General features: G+C 36.9%; 2 protein-coding genes and 1 pseudogene across 3 annotated transcripts; all 3 read left to right on the top strand.

Moving 5' to 3' along the window:
* The first annotated feature begins 3,438 nt into the window (after window positions 1-3,438).
* LOC104224605 (uncharacterized) lies at window positions 3,439-6,422 on the top strand. 2 transcript variants are annotated; one of them, XM_009776288.2, is made up of 4 exons: window positions 3,439-3,647; window positions 3,875-4,050; window positions 5,515-5,713; window positions 5,991-6,422. In XM_009776288.2, the coding sequence occupies exons 1-4, from the start codon at window positions 3,572-3,574 to the stop codon at window positions 6,221-6,223; spliced, it is 684 nt and encodes a 227-aa protein (XP_009774590.1). In that variant the 5' UTR covers window positions 3,439-3,571; the 3' UTR covers window positions 6,224-6,422. The 2 variants fall into 2 exon arrangements, with proteins under 2 accessions (XP_009774590.1, XP_009774589.1); XM_009776287.2 differs by having other exon boundaries at window positions 3,866-4,050.
* Window positions 6,423-8,333: 1,911 nt separating this feature from the next.
* On the top strand, window positions 8,334-11,030 carry LOC104224604 (ABC transporter G family member 20-like; annotated as a pseudogene).
* An 896-nt stretch (window positions 11,031-11,926) lies between these two features.
* Window positions 11,927-12,445, top strand: LOC138883742 (secreted RxLR effector protein 161-like). The gene is made up of 2 exons (XM_070164448.1): window positions 11,927-12,176; window positions 12,288-12,445. Exons 1-2 carry the CDS (start codon window positions 11,927-11,929, stop codon window positions 12,443-12,445), a joined length of 408 nt encoding a protein of 135 aa, XP_070020549.1.
* Window positions 12,446-15,394: the final 2,949 nt, after the last annotated feature.

The following is a 15,394-nucleotide window of genomic DNA, read 5'->3' as shown; positions in this document are numbered from 1 at the left end:
TTTTTGGGGTTAAATCTTATCTCACTTTTTAATTAATTATCCAATAATTAATCAATTACCCGTATAATTAAGAATTATTTTAAATTACTTGATATACCATTCACTTTTAATACACTTTATATATACTCTACTATCATGGTCATGTGGTACCATATAAAATAAATTTATACACTATTATTTTATTAAAACATCCATGTAAAAAAATACATATATTTTCTCAACTTATAATTTTCTTAATCTCATATAAAGAGTACAAATTTTTGTACACTTAATTCTTAAAATGGTAAAAAGATAACCTTCTTTTCTTGTAAAAATAAGTAATTCATATCTTTACAATAAAAAAAATCTCGTAAACTTTCTCATATCGCGTGTACAATTTAAAACATATCCGAACGTAGTAATATTAATAACAATATAAAATCGTACTTTTCAAACTATTTTGTTTCTTCTTTTTTTTTTTTACAAAAAATGCTCCACTCAAAATACCATATCATATATATATATATATATATATATATATATATATATATATATATATATGAAAGTGGTTAAACTTATGGGGTATAACATCGTGCACCACCACAACAAGTACAACACCAACAATGACAATATATACAAGAACACGACAAGTAAATCAACTCAAGAACTTTCGATCACAAGGAGACGGTAAAACTAGCTCACAAGGAATAACCACAATAAAGAATACTAAGCGTAATAAGAACAGCTCAACAAGGGAGAAAATAATATGAAGCAACGATCCCACAATATGTAATTCAACAACAAGGAAGCTAACACGAATCAAATAATTCCAAATAAGGAAATGTCAACTAAATATAGGATATGTAAACTTCTTTTAAGGTTGGGCAATATAAAATCGTACTTTTCAAACTATTTTGTTTCTTTTTTTTTTTTAACAAAAAATGCTCCACTCAAAATACCATATATATATATATATATTGGTATGAAGGTGGTTAAACTTACGGGGTATGACATCGTACACCACCACAACAAGTACAACACCAATAATGACAATATATACAAGAACACGACAAGTAAATCAACTCAAGAACTTTTGATCACAAGGAGACGGTAAAACTAGCTCACAAAGAATAACCACAATAGAGAATATTAAGCGTAATAAGAACAGCTCAACAAGGGAGAAAATAATATGAAGCAACGATCCCACAATATGTAATTCAACAACAAGGAAGCTAACACGAATCAAATAATTCCAAATAAGGAAATGTCAGCTAAATATAGGATATCTAAACTTCTTTTAAGGTTGGGCAATTTACGAAGAATATACAACAATTTCAATTAAGGATGAGCAGTGGGAAGATAATCATAGCCTCAATTAAGACTAAACAATTACTTATACACATTCATAAGAGTCAAATAGGTAATAAGAATGAATCATAAGCAATTACTTCCAATTAGAGCATGTAGAGATGAAACTAGTAAGTGAAAAACTTAAGCATATCAAGTACACATTCATACATAGTGAATATAAGGATCTAAGAACCCTAAAAGGCCAATTTTTCCATAAATAAGTTCGTGCACGCACTCGTCACCTCGCGTACACGAAGTACAATCAACATAGCAGACTCAAATCCTAAGGGGAAGTCCCTCACACAAGGTTAGGCAGGATACTTACCTCAAATATAAAAAACGATACTTTAAAATGCACTTCTCGGGTGAAAAGACCTCCGGAGGGCTCGAATCTAACCAAATTAACTTCAAAGTACAAATAAAACACATAAGAAACTGTTCCGGACCATAAAGTCTCAGTCTTTAACAAATCCAAAAATTGGTCCAAAAGTCGACCCCCCGTACCTGCACCTCAGAACCCGACAAATTTTATAAAAACCGAATACCCATTCCGACACGAGTTCAACCATACAAAATTTATCAAATTCCAATACCATTTGGTCCCTCAAATCATGATTTTTCATTTTAGGAATTTTCTTCAAAAACCAACATTTTTCCCAACCCAAAACACAAATTAAATGATGAAAATGAAGATAAAATCATGGAATATGTTAGATTCTAGGTGAAGAACACTTACTCAATCGATTTGTGTGAAAAACCCTCAAAGAATCGCTCAAAACCGAGCTCCACAAGTCAAGATATGAATAAAATGGTCTAACCCTCGATTTGGGAATATGTTCTACCTGCCCCGGGGTTGTTCTTCGCGTCCACGACCCCTTCTCTCGCATTCGCGATGACTAAATTCCTCGTCAGCGATTTCCAAACTCATTCCAGATAGCCTTTAGTGTAACTACCATAACGTTTTGTACACAAATCTAAATTCCAATTAATTTATATTTCTGAAAATTAGACACAAAGGGCTACAACTTTTATTTTTAGATCATCTCCAAATTTCTTATAGATTGTGAGATATGAGCCTCCGAAATCAGACCTATGCAACCGAGATTTCCTTTTTCGCGAGCGCGAAAGTCTCTTCGCGAACACAAAGAACAAACTTCCAGAAACCAAATTCTTCTTTGCGAACACGAAGAACAACACTATATATCACATAATCAGCATCCAAAGTAGCCCAAAATGATCCGAAACACACCCGAGTCCCCCCGGGACCCCGTCTAAACACACAAACAAGTCATATAACCTAATACGAACTCGCTCGAGGTCTCAAATCATATCAAACAACGCCGAAACGACGAATTACACCATGAATCGAACTATGAACTTCCAAATTTTCCAACTTCAAAAACTTGTGCCGAAACCTATCAAATTAACACGGAATGACGCCAAATTTTGCAGACAAGTCCAAAATGACATAACAGAGCTTCTCAAACTCACGGAATCGCATTCTGACCCCGATATCACAAAAGTCAACTATGGATCAAACTTCTCCACTTTCCAAACTTCAATTACTCCAACTTTCGCCGAAACACCTCAAATTACCCTACGGACCTCCAAATCCGAATCCGGACGCACGCCTAAGTCCAAAATCACCATACGAAGCTGTTGAGATTACTCAAAACCCATTCCGTGGCCGTTTACTCAAAAGTCTAATTCCGGTCAAATTCTCACCGTTTAAACTTTCAAACTAGATTCTTTCTTCTAATTTTACTCTGAATCATCCGTTAACTGAATTCAACCATAAACGCAGGTCGATACTCATATTATTAAGCTGTTCCAGACCTTACGCCGCCGAACAAAGCTTAATTTCTCAAAACGACCGGCCGGGTCGTTATAACAATGTTAAGATTTTTTTAATTAAAAGTTTTATCTTTATTTAACATAAGACTCTTCCCATTAATCACCGTATAAATATCAAATTGATGAAGCACAAATTTATTTTTCTTTGGCAATATTGTTTGCAACAAAATTATATTTTTGTATTATTATGACTACTTTTATTTTTATCATCATCAAGTGTAGGAGTAATATTCGTGTCATAAGTCAGAAGAGAAATGTAAACGAAATAAAAAGGCAACTGTTAAACAACGCGCGAACTGCTCCTCAGCCTTCTTCTTCACCTCTCGTGTAATTCTCTTCTTAAGCTTATGTCGCACACAAAAGTAAAGAATAATATGTATAGGCAACGATGCATCATTGTTTAAATCCTACAATTCTCATTGTATTTATTTTGTGTAGCTCCCTTTTTCTCAGATGGCTTCCAGGTAATCTTAATTTTTATTAATTGGTTGACCTCAAGCTAATTAAATTCAGAATAAATGTTAATGGTCATTTATGGTCTGTATCAATTGTGATTCTAAATTAATTGGGATCGGCTATGTAAATCCTTTTGTATGCATTCTACTAGCTCTATCCAGGTTGTTTCTTGATTTTGGTATAAAGGGAGAAAAAAGATTGATTTTTTCTCTGTAATGTTTATTAGTTTCTGCAGGATTAGTCATAGCGGCAGTTGTTACACTTGATTCGATCGAAATATATAAGAAACATGAATTATTCGGATCGAAACCAACAGTATTTTTCCAGTGTAAAGGGGAGAACAAAACAATTTTGCCAGATGTGAAGAAAAAACATGTCTTGTATATTTTCAAGGGCGAAGAGTCTTGGCAGGTTTATAATGACTGAATCTCTCTCAATTGTTTGATTTACTTACAATGGAATTTTATCCTTGCTATCTTTTCCAGCTTTCACTTTTACAGTTCCCTTTCCTTTCATTGTTTAGGGATAACTTGAACATTTAAAATTTACTAGCAATAACAATTTGTCACAATGTTTGGTCATCAAAAGGCTCATAGCTTGCTAGTTTCGACTACTGTCTTAGTCAAAGGTGGACCCAGAATTTTAACGCGATGAGGGCATAATATTGTGCTCAACTAGTGCCTCCTAAAGGCTTTTAGTATTTAGGGTGCCAAGTGATTTGAATTAACCTTTTTCAAGGTATACACTTATACATATACAAGATTTCTACAGAAGTTTACGGGTCCGGTGACCCCTCAACATTACACATAGGTCCGCCTCTGGTCTTAGCTGCAAAAAGCTATTCTAACAAAGTTTGTTGGCATCGTGCTTGAGACGACTTAAGTATCTTGTTGGAAAATAAAAACTTGTGCAGTTGTTTGTTGGGAAAAAGATGAGATTTTGGTATGTAGCCAATAAACTTGATTATGGCAATGCATATGCCTTTATTTTCCTGCTAAAACATAACAGTTTATGTAGGAGTTACCTTTTTGGGGGTGGGTGGGTGGGTGGGGGGGGGGTGTTACTCCCTAAGGTTGGTGAACCATTTACCTACATTTTGCCAAAGTGTTGGTTCATTGCATTTTCAAAAGAATTTCTACACAGCTGGTCTTTGCTAACTTACTTCCTAGTTAGGCGATACCTGTTGCAAATTACAAAATTTAGTTGTAAACCTGCAGCACCCTGCCACCTGTGGACTTTAGTCATAACTCTTCTTTTCAACTTCTGCCTACAATTGCTTCAGTTGGGTAAAAAATTTTTTTTTCCGGGGGGGGGGGGAGGGGGAGGGGGAGGGGGGAGGGGGGAGGGGGATGTTGGCAGGGTGTCATGTCTTATTCTTTTTGGGTGTAGAAATTGTAGTTTCCTACTGGTTGGTTTCAAAAGTAGTGCTAGGAATTGTTTAATGGGTGTTGAGTTCTACATGTAGGAATATTTTAATGGATAATGATTTAACAGAAACAAAAGATAGCAGGGACTGAGATATTTGTGTTGCATGATGGGGAGGAATCACATTTGGAAATTAGCATTTGGGTCGTGGAAGTTACAACAACAACCTAGTAAAATCCCACAAGTGGGGTCTCGGGAGGGTAGAGCGTACACAGACCTTATCCCTACCCCGTAAGAGTAGAGAGGCTGTTTCCAAAAAACCCTCGACTCAAGAATTTGGGTCATGGAATTTGTTATGCATTATTTTCAACTTCTATCAGTATGTGTGCTGCTCGAGAGCTTATGAGTTTCTGTTGTTGTACAGAATATCCAGGTTTATGCTAATATGATGTGCATGGCATAAGATATATCTCCTTCAAAATTTGATGTTGAGTGCATTTTATGTTTTAGCCTTTGACAGAGCTTACAGATAAAAAGTGCAAACGATGCGGAATCTATGAGAAGGACACAATAAAGCCTGATGATACTTTTGATGAGTGGGAGTTATGTGCTTCTGATTTTACTAATCTTGATGGGAAGTATGTTCATTTCTTAAAGAAAGAGCTCAATGCCACATTTTTGTGCCCAGAGTGTGTCCCTCGTGGTGGTGGTTAGTCTTCTAGTTCCTTATGGTATTCTTTTCTGTAGTTCTCTTTGGTACATTTTGGTAGCTGATGCAATAGAGGTCGGGCTGTGATGTGGTGATGTAGAATAAGTCACTAATACTCTGCAGTTTTAAGCTTTAGATGTTAAAGGAAATTCCTTGTTATTTTTCTTATCTGGGCTCTATTTATAGACTGAAGATTTTTTTGCTTCCGCAAATTTGTGGAGTTGGTTTACTTGTATGCTCAGTACTAATTGTTAGTTCTATTGCGTTGTTTCTCTAGCTTCTAATCACTCACCTGACTCACAAAAAGGGGGAAAGAGAATGCACTGGGCTCTAGTGCTGCTTATTTGTGCTTTAGCGTCAACTGTTTTAGTTCTTGGAGCAGTCACTGTTTACAAATATTGGAAGCGAAAGAAGAGGCAGCAAGAGCAAGCTCGTTTCTTGAAGCTGTTTGAAGAGGACGATGACATGGAGGACGAATTAGGGATTGGGCCACTTAGTCATGTTATTTAGAAAAATAGCATCTTTTTTATGTCATATCCAACATACATGTAAATGCTTGACGTAGTTGTAGACTATAACTTGAAGGGGTAATTTACTGTAAGAGAATGTAGCAAATGTAGATAGTACCGTGAGCTTGGAAGTATGTGACCACTGGGGAGTTATGAGACTGTATGCCTTTTGAATAGAAGATATTATTCTTTACAACTGAGCTTCACTATGTAATTTCATTTCATTATTACTTCCGTTCCTTAGTGGTTATGACTAATATCATCAAAATGATATATCTAGCTATAGTTTCATCATGGCTATACAGAATTGTTAAATGGAGAATATACACATGTGGAATGGTATAACCAACTTTTCTGTTCACTTTTGTTATCTTCTTCAAGGTGTTCCTTCTTCATTTCGATATCGTTCTCTGTATTTGTTTACATGCCTCTCAAACTGCAACCTTCCTGGCGCTCCAAAACAGGAAGGGGCGCGCTTACTTGGCCCAATCAGAAGAGATGGTTCGGTTGAACGAGCATCGAGATGATGGAGAATAGTTGTCATTTTATGTTGAAGGGGCACGTTTACTGCCTTGGCCAATCTACAGATGGATTTACCGCCTTTGTCAATCCACAAAAGTCAAAAGGATATCATCTTTGATGTGAAGAAGAAAAAACTGGCTATATGGGTGAATACTTACTATGTTGCAAGCGGCTAATTCTCGGTGACTATCATCAACTACAGTATTGAAGGTGAGGCTGGTCTCCGATATGCTGATGGGTGTCGGAATTTCTGACAGGTCCGGTACTTCAGTCCACTAACTGTCCTTGTTTTCATTATTCTTTTTGCTTTGCCTGAGCTAAGCAACTTAGCTAATTACATATGGTAAGTTGGTTAGTAGGATTTTCTTGCTGGTGCTGTTGCATCTCTTGATGTTCGTTTTGTATATGTTGAGAGTGGACTAACAAAGGCAGCATTATAATTCTCTTGTGATTTTTGAGTGAAATGCAGAAAGGATGTTAATAATGATTCTTTGGTCCTAAGTAGAGTAACATTCTTAACTAATCTAATATGTCCACATAATTAACAAAAGAATTTATACGATAATTCTGAAAAGGAGAAGACGAAAAAGGGAGGTAACTTATCCTCTCTGCATTTGTGCAACAATACATTGTCAGTTTTTCAAATTAGTAAGAAGAAAAAGACTTAGGAAATTCTATATATATATATATATATATATATATATATATATATATATATATATATATATATATAGGTATTAGATGCCTGCTAAGTTATAACTATCTTAAACAGACATAACCATCTCTGAACAGGCACTTAAAATTTTCAGTTTTCAAATTCAAAATTTAAAATAATAAAATTAAACATATTAATGAAAGCTCTTAACTGTCCCTATTTTTTTTTTTTTTTTTGCTTAAAATGCACTCCTTTGCTTATCCCAAAGCCTAAAGTCCCTTTTTGGGGTTCTTTTTGCTTAAAATGCACTCAACTGAAAATCAAAGCTATCTGGTCGTCCACTTGGGCCATGTGGTTGCATCGACTGAATACATTCAAGAAATCCATTTGTTGAAGCAATTAAGGCATGTGCAGGAGAGCTTTAAGAATGTGTTCGTTACCAAATTAGCCATTGAGAAGTGACTGATGAGACTAAAGAGCTTTAAGAGTTCAAATTGTTGTAATTGCTTGCATCATAGATAGAGGAATTTATTGGCTAAGTTAGAAGTACAATGATCTTTTGTCCCCAAAATATGCCTTATTTGAGCAGGTTGACCTTCTCTGAAGTAGTACCCAAGAATGTTTATCTCCTAGCGTAGAAAAGAAGAAACGTTTGTGAGATCTGGAAACGCTGAAGTTTAGTTTTAGATAAGCATTAGTGTGGCCGAATAGTGCTGCAAATAGGCGTACTACATTGAAGAGTGCGCATAAAGTACTTAATTAAAAATGTGAAGAAAACTTAACGTTGAAAGCCCTTCCGGACTGGACTCGCTTACTCCCACTCCACACTTCCCATTTTATAGATATTATTGTTTTTATGTAGAATGTATTATACATAAAAGGGAAGGAATATATGGAGGATTATGGGCATTCAAGATGCGGTGAAATGAGCTCAGTGCACATGTCTTGAGCCCAAACAAAACACCCATTGTCAACAAGTTTTGACTCTCTCTATCACTGCCATTTTTAGGCCTAGAAGCAAAAGCATGGAGCTTCAAGAATTTGGTGACTCCATCAAGGAAAATAGCAATTGCCATGATCCGCTTTTTCCTAATCCTACTTCATTTCCCTTTGTTCTTTCCTTTCATAACCTCAGCTATAGTGTTAAAGTTCGACCTAAACTGACAGTACTTCCTAGGTGCTTGAGGAGAGCTAGCTGGGATGGCAAGTTGCCAGGGGAAGGCACAGATGAGGACATGACTCGCACGAAGGTATTGTTGAATGACATTTCCGGGGAAGCAAGGGAAGGCGAAATCATGACGGTCCTTGGTGCTAGTGGCTCAGGAAAATCCACGTTGATCGACGCCCTTGCAGACCGTATAGCAAGGGAAAGCCTTAAAGGTAGTGTAACTTTGAATGGTGAAGTTTTGGAGTCCAAGTTTCTCAAAATGATCTCAGCTTATGTCATGCAAGATGACCTCTTATTTCCCATGCTAACAGTGGAAGAGACCCTCATGTTCTCAGCCGAATTCCATCTCCCAAGGACTTTATCTTGGTCTAGAAAGAAAGCAAGAGTTCGAGCATTGATCGATCAACTAGACTTGCAAAATGCTGCTAATACTATGATTGGAGATGAAGGCCACAGGGGAGTGTCTGGCGGAGAACGCAGGCGCGTTTCAATTGGAATAGGAATCATTCATTACCCTATTCTCCTATTTCTTGATGAACCTACTTCAGGACTTGATTCTACTAGTGCTTATATGGTGGTCAAGGTCTTGCAAAAAATAGCTCAAAGTGGAAGCATTGTGATCATGTCAATTCACCAGCCGAGTTACAGAATCCTCTGTTTGTTGGACCGCTTGATCTTTCTTTCATGTGGTCAAATAGTTTTTGGTGGTTCACCTACAAGCATTCCCCAGTTCTTTGCTGAATTTGGGACCCCAATTCCAGAAAATGAAAATTGGGCAGAGGTGGCTTTAGATTTCATACAAGAACTAGAAGAAACTCCAAATGGAACCAAGAACTTGGTGGAATTCAACAGATCATGGCAAAGAGAAATCCAACTTGCCCCAGCTTTTTCAATGGACCTAAACCATCATTGCAAGATGCCATAAATGCAAGTGTTTCAAGGGGAAAATTAGTCTCAGGAGCAACAAATATCGACCACAATATTTCTTCCTTAGACGTCCCAAAATTTGCTAATCCATTCTGGATGGAAATGGTTGTGATAGCAAAAAGATCCATACTTAACTCCATGAGAATGCCTGAGCTGTTTTACGTTCGTTTTGGTGCTGTTGTTGCAACTGGGATCATTCTAGCCACACTCTTTAGGAAACTGGACAATTCCCCAAAAGGGATTCAAGAAAAGCTAGGTTTCATTGCCTTTGCCGTGGGTTCAATCTTTTACATATCTCTTTACGCCATGCCAGTTTTCCTCCAAGAAAGGTACATTTTCATGAGAGAGACAGCGTATAATGCTTATCGCTGTTCCTCCTATGTTCTCTCCCATACCATCATCTCACTTCCTTTACTGTTTGTCCTCTCCCTTGCTCATGCTGTAACAACTTATTGGTTAGTCGGTCTAGCAGGTGGCTTTTCGGGGTTTGTTTTTTTCTACCTCTTCATGTTTTCCACATTTTGGGCTGCTACTTCCTTTATCACATTCCTCTCTGGAGTTATTTACTCTGAAATGGTTGCTTACACAGTAGTCACCTTAATTTTGGGTTGGTTTATGTTGTTAAGTGGCTTGTTCATTGACCGAGATCGGATCCCCCTTTATTGGATATGGTGTCACTATTTATCTCCACCAAAATACCCTTATCAAGGTGTTTTACAGAATGAATTTGATGATCCATACAAGTGTCTTGTAAAGGGTATCAAGATTTTTGATGCCTCGCCGTTGAAGGATGTTTCTGAGCCGTTGAAGATAGAGTTGCTTCAAGACATGAGCAAGATCTTGGGGATGAACATAACAAACTCAACTTGTTTGACAACAGGAACAGATATATTGAAGCTAGCCGCGGTGAATGGTTTAGACAAATGGACTAGTTTGTGGATCACCATTGCTTTGGGAATTTTCTACAGGATTCTCTTCTATTTTGCTTTGTTGATTGGAAGCAAAAATAAGAGGCGGTGAATACTTTTTTCTGGAAGAACATTGTGACAAGAACAGTGCAGTAGCAAAAGTAGTCAAACTCAACTAGAAAAATGGAGATTTTCTTGTTTGAAATTTGAATTGTGTTTGTATCTGAAGACTTGAGGTACTTATGAGCTGAGCTATAATATCTGCATTAATTTTGAACTTCAAGATTTACCTTTTATAGGTCAAGAGACGAAATATTTCCATTAGGGACATGTCTCTTTTGCTCAAACACCATGTTTGTCTCCATTTAACATAAATCAGAAATTCAAAGTCAGGGTGACAAGCAAGCTGGAACTGCAGCAGCCAGTGCCTTCCTGAACTTTGACCGACTCCAGCAATCAAAATGACGCTAGTACTTCTTTCTATGACGATTGTACATTAATAGTGATGAATTTGATACCTCCAACCAGGGGCAGAGCTAGAAGGAGATATACGAGTTCGGCTGAATCTAGTAACTTTATCCAAATTTTGTATTTGTGTTAGAATAGTTATGTGAATATATGTAATTAGTCTTAGTCCCTTATGTAATATGAGTAGATTATGTGTTATGTATACATATAAATAGGGCTCATTGTAACATAGAATATCAATTAATAATAGATTTCTCCCGTGCATTTTCACATGGTATCAGAGCAATTGTGAGATATATTTCGCTGTGCATAAATTCCAGCAACTCCGGGAAGAAAAAAAAAAGCCTTTTTTTCCGGCAAAACAGCACTGTCCGTAGGAAAAAGTCCATATTCATTTGTCTTGTGCAAAAACCAACACCACCACGAGGTAGATCAGCTTCCGACGACCAACCCGTAAAAGTTTCTCTGGTAGATCTCCACTCACGTGCCCTCACGCGCAGTCGGAAAAATATTTTCCGGCGAGACTTCGACATCACGCGTTGGCGCGTGAGGCATCTTCCGGCCATTTTTTTGGCCGAGCTTCTTCAGGACAGCTGCACTCCTCACAATTCCGAGCTTACTTATCTAGTTCAAATCAAATTCCGATCACTTTTATATTTTTCCGGCATGAACAGTAATTCCAAAAAAAAACTGCCTTGTATGTCAGTTGCGTCGGTCCCTCTATGGTCTAAAGTAGTCTCCTCGAGCCTAGTTTGGTAAGTTAAGCATAGTTATTCGGGAGTTTGGCATGACTCGTACTGAAGCTGATCACTTTGTGTTTTATCGACATTCTGCTTCAAATCTCTATATTTATCTGGTCGTTTATGTTGACGATATTGTTATTACCGGCAATGATCAAGATGATATTAGTAAGTTGAAGCAACATCTCTTTCAACACTTTCAGACTAAGGATCTGGGCAGGTTAAAGTATTTTCTGGTATTGAGGTCGCTCAGTCTAACACAGGTATTGTGATCTCACAACGGGAGTATGCCTTAGATATTCTTGAGGAGACAGGAATGACAGGTTGTAGATCTGTTGACACTCCGATGGATCCGAATTCTAAACTTCTGCCGGGACAGCGGGAGCCTCTTAGCGATCCTGCAAGATATAGGCAGGTGGTTGGTAAATTCAATTACCTCACAGTGACTAGACCTGACATTTCCTTTCTTGTGAGTGTTGCGAGTCAGTTTATGAATTCTCCCTGTGATAGTCATTGGCATGCAGTTGTCCACATTCTTCGGTATATAAAATCAGCTCCAGGCAAAGGTTTATTGTTTGAAGATCGAGGCCATGAGTAGATCGTTGGATACTCAGATGCTGATGGGGCATGATCACCTTCTGATAGACGTTCTACGTTTGGATATTGTGTCTTAGTAGGTGGAAATTTGGTGTCTTGGAAGAGCAAGAAACAGAATGTGGTTGCTCAGTCTAGTGCAGAAGCAGAATATCGAGCAATGGCTATGGCGACATGCGAGCTAATTTGGATCAAACAGTTGCTCAAGGAGTTGAAATTTGGTGAGATTAGTCGGATGTGACCTGTTTGTGATAATCAAGCTGCTCTTCATATTGCGTCAAATCCAGTGTTTTATGAGAGAACAAAATACATTGAGATTGACTGTCAGAAAAGATACTCTCGGAAGATATTGCTACAAAGTTTGTGAAGTCGAATGATCAGCTTGCAGATATTTTTACCAAGTCCCTCACTGGTCCTCGTATTAGCTACATATGTAACAAACTCGGTACATATGATATATATGCACCAGTTTGAGGGGGAGTGTTAGAATAGTTATGTGAATATATATTTAGTCCCTTATGTAATAATAGGAGTAGGTTATGTATTATGTATACATATAAATATAACTCATTGTAACATAGAATATCAATTAATAATAGACTTTTCTCCTGTATATTCTCATAATTTGTACGAAAAAATCGTAGAAAAATTTAAATTAGAACTCAGCTACCAACACCTAATACCATTATCCTAGAATTTAGAATCCATAAAGTTCCAATCTTGACTTTGCGTATGCTTCCAGCATACCAAAGTCAGCACTATATCCCAATGGTTTGCTCTCTCATCTCATCTATTTTGCTTAAAAGATGTATTCACACCTTTTTTCCCCAAACTTAAAATTCACTTTTTTTGCTTATCCCAAAGCTTAACCTCTTTTATCTTTTTATAATAATCATACTTGTGGGTTAATGCTAGTATTTTATGACTTTATCCAACTAGTCCATGTGATGCATCAATTGAAAACATGAAAATATTTCTTGAGGAAATGAAAAGGCATGTGCAAGAAAAATTAGTAATCCGCTGGTAACCGTATTAGACATTGATAATTGACTAATACTACTCTTTTTTCATCTCATGAAAAACTTAGGCTCATGCTATATATCCAAACTTGATTCTCTGCATTTTGAGCTTTTGATAGCAAGATTACTACGTATTTTTTTTTTACTTATTAATATGAGGGAATATCAGACACCTCAAGGTCAACATGTGTGCTTCCCGAAATTTTACTTATTAATATGAGGGTACTTTTGTCATTTCAAAGATATTTAGTCCATCCCAGGTTCTCTATATAGCTTAACACATGGAGCTCTAATTTTAATATGTGGCAGCCACCGCTGGTTTTTCAGCTCAATCTAACACTTTCAGGAAATAACACCCTGCATATCTAACGCCACATAAATTTGCTTAGTTGGACCAACACTTAAAAACACTTAAAGGATCAAAGACTCACAAAAGTTAGACAAAAATGACAGAAAGAGGCCTTGGTCGACAAGCTACCATGACGACCGCCAGCCGCTTTCAAGGCTCTTCTATCTAGTAGTAACAATTTTGTCAAACACCTAAAGAACAAAAGGCATTGATATTTCTCTAAAGATGAATCAAAGAGATGGTAGAAGTGATATCCACCAGAAAATACAATTGATGGAAGAGCAAACTTAAGAACAAGAGGATATAGAGAATAGATGTTCTAGAGATGCAGGGTGTTACTTCCCGGAAGTGTTAGATTAAGCTGAAAAACCAGCGGTGGCTGCCACATATTAAAATTAGTGCTCCACGTGTTAAGTTATATAGAGAATATCGCACATAGAATGACAAGCTTATTTATAATAAAACGGCCAGCATCTCCCTTATAATCTTTACTTCCTCCCGATTCGAGAATGGAAACCCAAAATCTACACTAAAAGTTTTTGTCAAAACTTTATGTTATTAAATTCAATGTTTATAAATAAACTGAACACTGCAAAGAGGAGAATAAAGGGGAAGTCTTACTTTGCAGTTGTTAGTAACATGTGTTCGAAATAAAAAAAAATCAGAGAAAAAAAAAATGTTAGTTCAATAAATAAATCGTAAAGTATTTCTGACAAGTTGCTTTAATATGTCCATGTCAGGAGATTTCTCTCCACTACATGACAGAGTTCCCATGAGATATCAAAACAGTCATATTTTTATAGGACATAATTCCTTTTGAAATATTATTCCTTCAATTTCACTTAGCCGTTTTGCGACTTTCTCGGTTTTGCGGTGTACGCCCAACGTTACATGGCCGCAACAATGTTTACTTACAATCATAGCTCGGCTTTCCATCATCACAAGACAACTTTTATGTGAAATTGGAAATTATCATGGATTTCCACATGCTAACAGAACGATGAAACAAATTCAATGGACAAAATTTATTCGAACAGCTACGACATTAGTTTCAACAACGACATTCCATTTTGGTTGAAAATCCCATTGAATTCACACCCCTTGCCACTCACTTATTCATGGACCATGAGATATTGGTTTTCCACGTCAATACAATTTTGATTATGCTTTAGCAATCTTCAAATACTTATATTTGTGAATCCAATGTTAGCCAAGGCAATACTTGTTTGACCAAAAAAGTGTTAAACCTTTTAGTTAAACTAATCAATAAAGAGATAGAAGGTAAATCTTAGCCAGACATAATTAGCTCTATATCCAAACATATTGAGTACAAAAGTCGAAGAAGATTAAGTTTGTATGATATTTCTTAAGATGATTATTATCCATTTAAATGCAAATGGTGAGCTTACATCTTTGACAGGCTTGCACCATACTCATAGAAGCACAGCGGGGGACAAGAGAAGGTTGTTGATAACTAAGAGATCTCCCTTTGTTGATTCCATAACGACGATTATAAAATGTTCTAGCCCAATCTGGGCTGAGGTCTGTTCTTGGTCCCCTCTTTTGGTGATCTTCCCCCCTCTATATATATTAACAATTTTTCCTTTTATCCAATGGTCTTTAACCGGCGTACTTTCTCATGACTGTACCCTTCATTACTTACCCGAACATTACACTTGTTCTGCGATGTAAGCTTTCTGGTGGCTTGGCCCCAACAGTGGCCGAAGTGCTCTTTGCTATCACACCCCATGGGTACAACTACGGCTCGGTCGATCCCTTATCGTTTCTTTTAAGAACCATCTTATGGTCAGATTTTGACCCA

The sequence above is a fragment of the Nicotiana sylvestris genome, chromosome 12, assembly GCF_000393655.2.
Source record: "Nicotiana sylvestris chromosome 12, ASM39365v2, whole genome shotgun sequence".
Lineage (NCBI taxonomy): Eukaryota > Viridiplantae > Streptophyta > Magnoliopsida > Solanales > Solanaceae > Nicotiana > Nicotiana sylvestris.
This window is presented reverse-complemented; position numbering and strand designations above follow the sequence as displayed.

What these genes read in the sequence shown, in the direction of transcription:
- LOC104224605 (XM_009776287.2), top strand. Translation starts at nt 3,572, where the DNA reads ATGCATCATTGTTTAAATCCTACAATTCTCATTGTATTTATTTTGTGT. An exon ending in AGGGCGAAGAGTCTTGGCAG is followed by an intron (nt 4,051 to 5,514) that starts GTTTATAATGAC and finishes TTTATGTTTTAG; the next exon opens with CCTTTGACAGAGCTTACAGA. An exon ending in GTGTGTCCCTCGTGGTGGTG is followed by an intron (nt 5,714 to 5,990) that starts GTTAGTCTTCTA and finishes TTGTTTCTCTAG; the next exon opens with CTTCTAATCACTCACCTGAC.
- LOC138883742 (XM_070164448.1), top strand. Translation starts at nt 11,927, where the DNA reads ATGACAGGTTGTAGATCTGTTGACACTCCGATGGATCCGAATTCTAAA. An exon ending in AAAATCAGCTCCAGGCAAAG is followed by an intron (nt 12,177 to 12,287) that starts GTTTATTGTTTG and finishes GTGTCTTAGTAG; the next exon opens with GTGGAAATTTGGTGTCTTGG.